At 41.4% G+C, this 12,490-nt stretch overlaps 1 protein-coding gene across 2 annotated transcripts in view; it reads right to left on the reverse strand.

The window, feature by feature from the left end:
• PSD3 (pleckstrin and Sec7 domain containing 3) overlaps positions 1 to 8,675 on the reverse strand; it is a 248,184-nt gene extending 239,509 nt beyond the window's left edge. Inside the window, exon 1 of one of the 2 annotated variants that reach the window (XM_070742360.1) lies at positions 8,217 to 8,675. In XM_070742360.1, coding sequence (XP_070598461.1) covers positions 8,217 to 8,237 — 21 coding nt within the window. In that variant the 5' untranslated portion in view covers positions 8,238 to 8,675. The remainder of the gene's footprint in view (positions 1 to 8,216) is intronic. The other variant, XM_070742361.1, reaches the window with a different exon arrangement.
• Between the last annotated feature and the right edge of the window lie 3,815 nt (positions 8,676 to 12,490).

Raw genomic sequence — 12,490 nt, forward strand, 5'->3', positions numbered from 1 at the left:
AAAAGGATCCTGTAGGTACCCAAGTGCCAAGCCATTTAAGGGTTTAAGGTAACAAATCAAAACCTTGAACTAGACTTAGGAGCACATCGGTAACCATTGACCACAATACAGCATAGCTTTGTCACTGCTAAATCTGCCACATCCCGTTAGCTGATGTCAGCTCCACTATACAGACCAAACCAGGAAATCAGCTCTTCAAGAAAGCTAAAGCTACTTTTATTGTAGTTTTACTGGCTACCGTTAAAAGAAATCTGCAAGTATAATAGTTTTACTTTCCATCCCCTGTATACTCATGTGATTTAGGGAGGTCTCTGCCAAGTTGCTAGTGAATAACTGCTTGGCTGGAGATTTATTACATGTTTTTTCTCTTCTCACTTTGGTAACAGATCTGGCCTACCAACATCAAAGTTAACTTCCTTATTTATTGCAGCAGATCAACAGTCACTTTTTAGTCCAGTTAAAAATTCCAAGTGAGTTTCAAAGGCAGTTTTATGTAGAGCACAATACAGCAATCAGTGCACAGGAAGATCAGTGCGTGAATGACCATTGACAAGTATTCCGGTCCCTAAATTGGCACACCAGCCAAAGTTGGGCAAAGCCCTTCTCCCACTCAGCCACAACCTCCAGCTACTTCTCTAGTAGGTATTGTTGTGGCCTGCCAGCATCCTATGCAGCTGGTAGTAGATCCTTCCTGAGGAGAGGCCGATGTGATGAATGCACCAGCAGCCTACGCAGCTGGTACCCAAGTCAGATAGTGAAGAGGCTGGCGAGGACTCAGTGCCAGAGGCAGAGGTTCACCCAGGACCTTCAGAACCTCCAGCACCTTACAGTAGTGATGAGGAAGAAGAGAAGGAGCCTCTTCTTAATGCACGGGCATGCAGAGCTGCCAAAAGGTAGGAATGGTTCCTCAGGAGGAGGTCTCCTCGGAAGTAAGGCTTGGGGCTAATTGGCCACTCCCCAAGCTTTCTTAAAGAAGGACCACAACAGCAAAAACTCTGCAGGAAACAACATTTGTCCATTCAAGTGCCTTCGTGGTCTGAAAAAGTCTGATCATCTTATCTCTTTTGGCTTTCTTCTTGTAGACTACTTCTAGGCATTTTGCCAACCATTGTAAGCTTCTTAAGATATCCAGGAGTAATTGCTTAGACTTAATTTATGACTTTGTGGACTTCTGCTAGCTGTTAATGCCGTGTAATTAACAGCTGGTTTTTCAAGAAAAGACTGCTTTAACTTGTGTTTGTGTGTGTGCCAACTACTAATCAAGTTTATTAGTTAGTTGTTCATTGAGTAAACAGAAAGCCTCCTTTAGGAAAAGTAAGATTTTAGCTGAAGCTCAAGAATGAAGCTGTGATCAAGCTAGATCAAACAACCAGTAAGCTCCATCATGCAGTTATTTAATCTGACCTTGTTTACATCTATTCCAGTCCTTACAGCCTCCCGATATCAGTCTAGGACTTGAAGTTCTTGAACATCCCTAACCCAGCCTGGGTGGCATTGGATGAAGTGTATATCAAAGACTCTTTTTATCTGGGAAAATGTTCCAAAGACCAGGCCGCTTGTCTAAGAATAAACTCTGCTGAACTTAGTACAATTTACTTCTTTTAACTGCCTCCTGGTTGTAGCATAGGGTAATAATGGCATGGCACCAGGCTTCTTTTGAAACAGACCTTGCTTTGTACTGTACCCCATACAAAGTTAGTTCACGGTCAAAAAAGTTGAATGTTCCCCCTATTAGATCTTGGACAACAGATTGAGTGGTCAGTTTCCTTTCTCTTGGGGATGCTGAATTGCTCTTTTTAGTCAGTTTTCTAAATTTGCATCAATACATGTTAGTGCAGTGTTTCCCAACCTTGGCAACTTGAAGACATCTGGATTTCAACTCCCAGAATTCCCCAACCAGCATTCACTGGCCGGGGAATTCTGGGAGTTGAAGTCCAAATATCTTAAAGTTGCCACGGTTGGGAAACACTGTGTTAGTGGATGCTATGCAAAATTATGTAGTATCTTTGTCCTACTATAGGCAATTCATGTTCTCTTTTTCAGCCATGCTGGAGTGGACACTGTTAATGCAGATGCAACATAAATTTCCGCATCATCTTTGTTCATGTTTCTAAAAGAGGAACATTAGATCCTGGAGGAGTCATTGTTTACACTCTCCATGTTCTTCTTATATGACTCCTCTGCTACCTTGATTCCTCCAGGCCCAAGACAGGTATCATTATTTTTGCGGTATCTGAGCTTTGAACATTGCCTGAGTTATGGTCTAAAACCATAAGACGCAAAGCAAACAAGAGGCTTCAAAGCAATGCTCCGAGTTAACAAAGCACAGTGGCATTTTCAAACCACAGTAATTTTTCCTTACAGAAGATGCCCAGCGTGTTTTGTTTGAAGTGGGCCATTTTATGCAATCTTGGTCCATTCTGCTGTTTCAGTAAAGCTTTTATTGGACTAGGAAGATCTTCTGATATTGCTCGTCCTTTCTTTGTATCAGCCTCTGAAATGACAGAATCAGCAGTGAGCTGGGACTATCAGAATCTGGCTTTTTTCCGTCAGAGATTCCATCCTTCCGAGGTGGGTAAAATGAGGACCCAGATTTTGGGGGCAATATGCTGGCTCTTTTAAAAAGTGCTGTTGCTAACATGTTGTAAGCCGCCCTGAGTCTAAGGAGAAGGGCGGCATAAAAAGATTGAATAAATAAATTAATTAAGTCTTCCAGACAGCCTGACTATTTGACATCCTGTATTGTTCTGTCATTTTATGAAAAAACTCTGGTTTGAAACAGGTATGCACAATAGAGACAGTGATATAGTTTGAAAAGAATGGACATCAACTCAGGTTTCTGAATGATGGTTTTTTCTTCTCCCAATGACCTGATTTGAACTTTGGGGGGGGGGGGGTGCAGAATGGTATTTGAGTCACAATTGTGATACACAGTACTTTCAATCACACAGTTACACAAACCTTTATATCTTTCACAAAACAGAAGAGCTATGGGGGGGGAGGATCTTTACAATGGAAAACAGTTTTCCTGATCATTTGTACTGCAAAAGATACAAATGAAGGTTTTATTTCTGTCCCCCTATTAAATTTGCTTAAGCATTTTCCATTTTTTTCATTTTTTATATCCTATAGGTGTGCCACCTCTTAATTTGTGCACTTTTGCTCTGCAATGGCCAAGTTGGTTAGGAAATTATGGGAACTGAAATGTGCACATCTTAAAATAATTCAAATTGGGGAAAGGTGGCCGTTCTGTGCAAAACAGAATCCAAAAGTACAATGAGGAAATCACTGTGGTGGAGGCACAAAAACAGCACGCTGCATACTCAACCTCAGTGCAAGATTCAAGCAAACTTATTTCTCAGAAATCTGCGTAAAATTGGGTTATCTGAGACAGGCTTGTGAAGCAGGAAGTCTAGGTCTGGTGTAGTGGTTAAGGCACCAGCTAGAAAGCTGGAAACTATGAGTTCAAGTCCCACCTTAAGCTATGAAAGATTGCTGGGTGGTTGTTGTACGGAAAAAATAGATGCAAGAAAGGAGTATTATGTATGCCCTGTGTTACTTATAATGTAATAAAAGGCAAAATATAAATATAAATAAATCTAGATTACAAGTAATCCTTGATTTACAACAGTTTGTTTAGTGGCTGTTTGACGTTACAACCGCACTATAAAAAAGTGACTTATGACCATTTTTCACACATGACTGCTGCAGCATCCACCCCCCTGTCACGTGATTTACATTTGAACGCTTAACAACCAACTCACATTTATGCCAGTTGCAATGTCTGGAGTTACATGACTGTCTTTTGCAACCTTCCGATAAGCAAAGTCAATGGGGAAATCAGATCCACTTAACAACCTTGTTACTAACTTAACAACTGCAGTGATTCACTTCACAAAGGCGACAAAAAAAAGTTGTCAAATGGAGCAAACTCATCAAATTTTCTCACTTGGCAACAAAATTTTCAGGGCTCAATTGTGGTCATAGGTGGAGGACTGCCTATAGTACTATAAACTCACTAATGGACTTCAATCAACCTCTTTTTCAGAGATTCAAAATACTTCTCCCAGATCACTTTTAACAGCTGACTCAGACAGCCTGTGCCAATAGTAGTTAGTGCCAAACAAAGCCACCAGGTATCAAATTATCAAGGAATCAGCTGATTTCAGTGGGATCCAGCCAAGATGGATGCAAACTGAGACATTTCATATTTTAAAGTCATTGGAGGGTTTTTGCCACAATTACATTTATGCATCATGCTTGGATCCACTGCCTTATAGGCAGACATGTTAAAACAATTAAACATCCACAGCATGGATGTCATCTCACTCAGCATCCAGCAATACTGCCAAGCCCTGAAACACCAAACATTTGGCGGCTGGGATACGTTCCATTCATTGGGTTTTATCTTGGATTGCTACCTAACCAATGTGCAGGATCCTGAAGATGTCAGTCATAATCAGACCTGGTCAGGACATAGAGAGAAGACCACACAGACATTCCAGATGTGTAGGACAGACTGGGAAATAAAGACCATCTTGGAAAAGAGCAATGGCAACTCACTTTCATGCTATTGCCATATAAAAGTAACAATCAAGAAGTCACTGTGATAGGAAGAGGAAATAGAAAGGAAGGGGAGAGGGGTAGGAGAGAAGGAAGTGAGAGAGAGAGAGAGGAAGTAGAAAGGAAGGGGAGAGGGGTAGGAGAGAAGGAAGTGAGAGAGAGAGAGAGGAAGAGAAAGGAGGAAGAGGGAAGAGGGGAAGATAGAGGGAAGGGAGTAATATGAACCTTAGAAGGAAAATAGATGGGAGATAAAAGGGTATATTTTAAATATACATTTATTCAAAATGTCATGGATGTAATGTTTGTAAAGTATGTGATGTTTTGATATTATGGTATATGTATGGATGTAAAGTTTATGAAATTTTTTTAAAAAATATTTAAAAAGTCAGTGGTGAAGGCATGGGTCAGCTATTTCTATCTAGGTACCAGGAGATAATCTTCTGAATGAAAGATGACCTCACCTTTGCTTTTTAGATAGGGAACACAATGGTAGTAGACAATAAAGATTACATAAATGTGCAAGAAGCATTAATTAGGCAAAGGAGCTGATGCATATTTAAAGACCCAGAAAACAATATAACATTTGGAAGCCAGATACGGCCACGATTCACTGTTAATCAGGCTTACAAGATTCTATTATTATAGCCAAACTGAGTATAGTTCTGATCTTCCTATGGACTTGATTTCCTGGTCTGGTCTACCTCGTGGGCCTGACAATCATTCTCCAACAAATGGATGAACTGCTGCCTATAAAATGATCCTCCAAAGCAGTGGTTCTCAACCTAGGGGTTAGGACCCCTTTAGGGGTCAAACGACCATTTCACAGGGGTCACCTAAGACCATGGGAAAAGACAAATTTCCCAGGGTGTTAGGAACTAAAGCTTCTATTCTGGCGCCTTGGAGCATATTTACAGTGGGGGGGGGGGTTTATCCCTCTGACCTTCCTGCCAATCAGTTTAAAGCTCTGTTAGGAGAATTGGCACTAGACCTATCCTTGGGGGTCACCACAACATAACTGTATTAAGGGGTCACAATATTAGAAAGGTTGAGAACCACTGCTCTAAAGGAAAGAGCCTAACCATTCCTACTGAAGAGAGCCTGGAATCCTGCTGAGATAAATCAGACATTCCTTTAACATTTGCTTATAGTCCTGCATTATATACGTAGAAATAAATGTCTGCCCCCTACCCCCACGTCTCTCACAACATTTGCCTGATAAGAACTGAACTCCAAAACATCCAGCAAGTACCCGGTGGCCTAATCTAGAAACATAGAAACATAGAAGTCTGACGGCAGAAAAAGACCTCATGGTCCTCATACTATTTTCTGTATTTTATCTTAGGATGGATATATGTTTATCCCAGGCATGTTTAAATTCAGTTACTGTGGATTTATCTACCACGTCTGCTGGAAGTTTGTTCCAAGGATCTACTACTCTTTCAGTAAAATAATATTTTCTCATGTTGCTTTTGATCTTTCCCCCAACTAACTTCAGATTGTGTCCCCTTGTTCTTGTGTTCACTTTCCTATTAAAAACACTTCCCTCCTGGACCTTATTTAACCTTTTAACATATTTAAATGTTTCAATCATGTCCCCCCTTTTCCTTCTGTCCTCCTTCTGTCCTCCTTCTGTCCTCCATCTAGATGGCACTATGTAGTATTAGCTCACTGATTTGTGATTGCTGTCCTATAATCTGGGGTCTTCTGTTTCTTTCTGCAGTTCAGATTCAGAACCCCACAGAATTCATTTCCCCCTCCCCATAGTCACTGCTCCCCCTTTCAAGAAATCAGCTGAAATTTATGCTTTACTCGCCCTTAAAATAACGACTGTGCCTTAATGCCAAGCAGCTGTGAAAACAGAGCCCAATATCAACATCACTACCAACGATTTCCAAGAAGTTTTCCTTTCTTTCAGGAGAAAACTATTGATGAACATTTGAAAGCATCTTGATTGGTTGGTCAAACTCCCTTAGTTCGTCGCTGCCATCGATTAAAAACTGAGTTTGAATTTCTCAAATTAAATACAGGAGCCAAACAATCAGATGGAAGGGGGGGAGCTCTTTCGCATGCGTCTTTGCATATATGAAGAACAAACAGGGACAGACAGATGCTCACAATCAAGCAGAAAAAGGAGAAGAGACCATATGTACAAAGACCTGCAAGCGATTACAAGATGTACAGGCAGTGTGCGCAAATGCGAGGAGCGGAAATGCGTATTTGCATAAACTCCGCAAATTAACCATTTCCACAGTGTGTAATTAAAAATTGAGATGCTACGTAAAGACGGACAGGCCCTGCCCCAAAAGGTTTAAAATCGAATCCTGTGCAACTGCACTCACAAGAAAGCTTCCAAAGTGCAATGGGATTTGCTCTTAGATGAAAGGGTGAAAAAAAGATCAGGGAACAAACCGAGGTGAAGAAAATCAAAGCGACAACCACAGCAAATGAGATGCAAAAATATGTCAACTTGCAAGTTTGTTTTGGCTGCTGAAGCACTTTCATTGTAAATTTTAGATATCTGTGCACATTTTTAATCCACGGACTATTCTGAAGGGATAGGTAGAAATTAGCGTTATTAAAACCTGCTTAAAATGCTTTTAAGGTTAGCATTGTAACACTCCAAATTTACAAAGCATATTAACAGAACAAAAATAGTTCAGGGCACTATTTTTTTTAAAAAAAAAAAAATAGACCGCGGTTTCACACATGCAAATAAACCTGCCAAATGCATCAGTAATTATTTGAATGCATCAGTAATTATTTGTTGGATGGAAATGCGAAGTGGGGGACAGAGAGGGAGAAGTAAGATGTAATGAGTTCTCCAGGGGGGAAAAAAATTATAATCCACGGTTTCTAAATCCAGGATTGAACTACAAAGCTGAAAGGATATGTCATTATAAGATTATTATAATGACATTCTTTTGCCCCAGAGGAAAGCCAGATGGAACCATCCCTGACTCGTTCTTCCCCTTAACGACAACCCTACCAGGTAGACCAGTCTAAAAAGCCAGGTGAGCTAATTTTTGGACCCCATCTGAGCCAAATCCACATCTGAGCAAATCTGAAGGTCTCTCGGAATTACAACCAGGCTTGGGTATCCCTTCCCAACCCCTCACCACCCAAAAGTCATAAATCTGCTTAAAAAATGAGGACCCGGACCCCGATTGTGGGGGAAATAGGCTGGCTCTGTTAAAAAGTGGTATTGCTAACATGTTGTAAGCCGCCTTGAGTCTAAGGAAGAAGGCGGCATAAAAAAAATCGAACAAATAAAATATGGGGAGGGGGAAGGGCTGCCACCAGGACAAGCAAAGGGACCTCATTCTTGCAAAGCCGGCAAAAGAGGGCAGCGCCGACTCCGTCTTTGTCTCCCATTCATTCGGCCACGGGGTTTTGGGGGGGGGGGATATATATCTATTCTCAGGGTGAGGTCCCTGGCATTGCAAGCGGCTTGACACCTGGGCAGCGTGCACGGGCAAGAAGCAGCACCAACCACGGGGGGCATCTCGGGTGACACAAAGCCAAGCAGAGAGAAAGGCATATTAAGGGGATACAGGGGAGAGAAGGAGGCGATGGGTTGTTTTTTATTATTATTATTATTATTATTATTATTATTATTACTATTATTATTATTGTTTTGCTTTTGTTTTCCTTACCCCATCGTCGCTTTCTTCCATCTTCCATCTCCCGGACAGCCCCCCCCCCTTCCTTCCCCTCTTCCCTTTAAACCGCTGCAACAATAGTCCGGAGGAGGGTGGGATGGATGCCCGGGGGTTGTTGCAGCTGCCTCTCGGCCGCGTCCCGCTTCTTCTCTTCCTCCTTCTCCCAATCCTTTTGTTAAAGAAGCAGAAGCCGCGCGGCAGCCGCCGTGGCTGAGGACTCGACTGGCGGCTCCTCCGGCATTTGCCTCAGCCGCCGCCGCCGCCTGCTCCCTCACGCGGGCTTGAAGGATGGCAGCGGCGAGGAGTCGGCATGACAACGCGAGGGGGGCATCCGCTCCCCGAGGCGGCCACCTCGCCTGACGCTGCCAACAGCCCCAGCCCGAAGGGACGGCGATTTGAACCTTCTGAGCATGCGCGGAAATCTTTTTTTTTTCCCCCTCTCTCCCCACCCCACCCCCTCGTCCGCCTTTCCTTCAAGGGCCCGCACATGAGCACTGAGGAGAAACGAAGCCGTTTCCTGCCCGGAGCCGAGCGAGGCTCGCGTGTGGGACCGAAGCCGAGCGGAGTTCTCTTTCCTCTCACACCTTTGCCGCCGCTGTCGTTAAGACGCACCTAGTTTTGGCGGGAAGGGCTCGCTTATAGCGACGGTGGCGCGCTTCTCTTTGTCAGCGAAAAGGACCGGGCGAGTTGTGCGCGTCCGAGATTCGGGTGGATTATCTTTGCTGTATTAAGCAAACGAGATGGAAAAAGAAACTCCCGCGTGGCAAAGGAAGTTTTGGGGTCCGTGGATGGGAGTATCTGCGGTGGACTTAACTTAAAAGGAGGGAAAGGGAATGTTAGTTCCGCCTCCGAACTGATTTAACTGTTGTTCATAAAATCGTACATCATAATGTACTCCTTGTTAGCGACTACTTCACCCTGAGCAACAACACAAGAGCATGCAATAGATGCAAACTAAATGTAAATCGCTCCAAATTAGATTGCAGAAAATACGATTTCAGCAATAAAGTGGTTAACGCCTGGAGCTCACTACCGGACTCTGTTGTTTCTTCCTCCAATCCCAGAATCTTCAACCTTACACTATCTACAATAGACCTTTTCTAAGAGGTCTGTATGGGGCGTGCATAAGCGCGTCCCTGTCCTACTGTGTTTTATCCTTTATATCTCTACTTTATACTTATATTAATACCCACTACAATATTATACTTGTATGAGTAAATAAATAAAATAATTTCCATTTTCCTTCCTTTTAAATGGAAGCACACACACACACACACACTGCTCCCGCTATGAAGAGAAATACTGTAAGACTATAAGTGATTTGTGAGAATTGGCATGAATTGAAGCTGGTCTTCAGTCCCATCAGCTAAACAATGTCAGCTGGCAGTCCACGGGGGAGAGGCTTCTCTGTGGTGGCCCCAACTCTGGAATCAGTCACTACCTGAGACAAACACCTTATTAGCCTTCTGGAGAGCTGTAAAGACCAGGCTTTTCTGACAGGCCTGGGACCATTGAGTCCTATATGGCTCAGGGCCTGCCTATTTATGGGACCGTCTCTTGCCACATACTTCCCAGAGACCAATTAGAGCACACAGAGTCGACCTCCTCCGGGTCCCATCAACTAAGCAATGCAGGTTGACTGGGCTGCAGGGGAGGGCCTTCTCTGTTGCCGCCCCGGCTCTATGGAATCAACTCCCCCCCCCCCCATATCTGCACTGCTCCCACCCTGCTGGCTTTCCTTAAGGCCATGAAGACCTGGCTATGCCAGAAGACCTGGAGGCCCTGAATCAACAACTAGCTTGGCCATTTGTGTGAATGGTATGTATCCATGTTGCTGAGTTATTTTATCTAGTTTTAATTAGTTTTAGAGCTTAGATTGTTCTGTAATTTTTTACTGTTGTAAGCCGCCCTGAGTCCTTCATGATTGGGCTGCATAGAAGTCAAATTAAATAAATAAATTAACCTTGGGGGGAGGTTGATTACCGAGATCATCCCATGGATGGATGGATGACTAAATATTTTTCAAAGTTTTATAAATTTTTATAAATAAAGATGTGTGTGTGTGTGTGTGTGTGTGTGTGTGTGTGTGTGTGTGTCACATGTTTTTGCTGAATTTGAAATACATATATGTATTTGTAAATTGTTCTGAGTTCGGTTTTTTTCCTGTGTTATATTTTGAGTGTCTTTGTGACATTTTGGTAAAATCACATTCACCATCTTCAGGGTGAAGATGGCAAATGTGATTTCGCCAAAACATCACAGAGACATTTCTGCTGATAATGGAAAGGGAGACTAGTATACTAGTATGTAGATCTATTTCAAGCTAATTTGCTCTCATCAGCTAGCCATACCCTTACCAGGATTTGAACCTGGGCCGTCTGCCTGTAAGGCAGTATTTTTACATGGGAAAAAACCCAAACCTCTACATACATATACCTATGAAAATCTATGAAAACATACACACACACACACACACACACACACACACACACACACACACATACTGTATATACTCATACATACATACACACACACATACAAATAGCCTGAAGTTAGTTTCACTAGAAATTATTCTAGCATTGTTTGACAAGGCTTGAATTCGATTGCATTTTTTAATTAATGAGGAACAAAGGAAGTGGCTGGTTTTCTTTCTTGCTTGGAAATAGTATACCATCTGCAAGAAAAACACCTCTCAAGTATAAAGTAACCGCCCTTTTGGATCATTTATAGTAAAGCCAGGTTTCCTATGACATTTCTGCCGCGGGCAATAAAAGATGTAGAATTGCCTTGTCCAGGAAGAATTGCAGGTTCATTCCTTCACTTTTCCTTTGACTATGATGGCTTGTTTTAGCTTTTTCTCATAAATCTATAAAAGATTTAAGACAGACTTGGATGTGTGTTCCTGCATTTTGCAAGCCCAGCACATGACATACAGAGAAAGTCATCAGTTTGTTGATTCAAGTGTGACTCACACTTAAGAGCACAAAGCTGATTAATTTGGGCCACGTGTCAGTGTCCACTTTTTCCCATTAGTTATGCTTTCTCTTACTCCTTCTGTATAGCAGCTGTTGGAGGAGAGAATCTTAATCAGATTCTTGCTTTTAGACTGCTTTGGCATAGTAGGAAACGATGCAATAATATATATGGCTTCCTTCCCTTTTCCCCTCACCCTCTCGATATCATTGGAAATTTCTTTTAAGTTTATTGACATTTTAAAATCAGATTTACAGAAGAAGAAAAAAACAAATGAGCGATCGTGAAATTACTGAGAAAAGCTTACGTGGCTGAAGGAGTCTGTCAAAAGAAAATCAAGTTCTTAAAATCATGACAACAAATTGGAAATCTTGCACTTTTAAATAGAGGGTGGATAGATACTTATTGTTTTCTGTATTCTGGCAACTCAAAATACTTTTTCATAGAGGCCTTCTTTTTCTCATAAAAATAACTTTCACGATTTGTTTGCCAGACATATTCCAAGAAATGGTGGTAAGGATAGAAACAGATGTTAAATATAGAAATGGTTTATCTGTGGCTTATTGTATTAATCATATTTAAATAGGTTGTAGAGCATCTTTATACCATAAACTACAATTAAATTTTTGGAATATAAATCCAACATGGGTCAAATAAATTGAATGTTATTTTAATATGAACTAAGTGATTGATATATATGTGTGTCTAATTGGATTGTTTGATAGTGTTTATTAATTGTTTATTAACAGTATACAGTGTTCCCTCGATTTTCACGGGTTCGAACTTCGCGAAAAGTCTATACCAAGGGTTTTCAAATATATTAATTAAAAAATACTTTGCGGGTTTTTTCCCTATACCACGGTTTTTCCAACCCAATGACATCATATATCATCGCCAAACTTTCGTCCACCTTTAATAAATATTTTTTTTAATAAACTTTAATAAAAAAACATGGTGAGTAATAATCTAAATGGTTGCTAAGGGAATGGGAAATTGCAGTTTAGGGGTTTAAAGTGTTAAGGGAAGGCTTGTGATACTGTTCATAGCCAAAAATAGTGTATTTACTTCCGCATCTCTAGTTCGCGGAAATTCAACTTTCGCGGGTGGTCTCGGAACGCATACCCTGCGAAAATCGAAGGAACACTGTAATTGGTTTTTTTTATTATTTTTAATATTTATATTTGACTTTTCACATTGTATTTTATTATTGTTGTTGTAAGCTGCCTTGAGTCCCAGTTGAGATTGGGTGGCATAGAAGTCAAAATAAATAAATAATATTTCATTTAATTGAGATA

Source organism: Erythrolamprus reginae, chromosome 2, assembly GCF_031021105.1.
Source record: "Erythrolamprus reginae isolate rEryReg1 chromosome 2, rEryReg1.hap1, whole genome shotgun sequence".
NCBI classification, from domain to species: domain Eukaryota; kingdom Metazoa; phylum Chordata; class Lepidosauria; order Squamata; family Dipsadidae; genus Erythrolamprus; species Erythrolamprus reginae.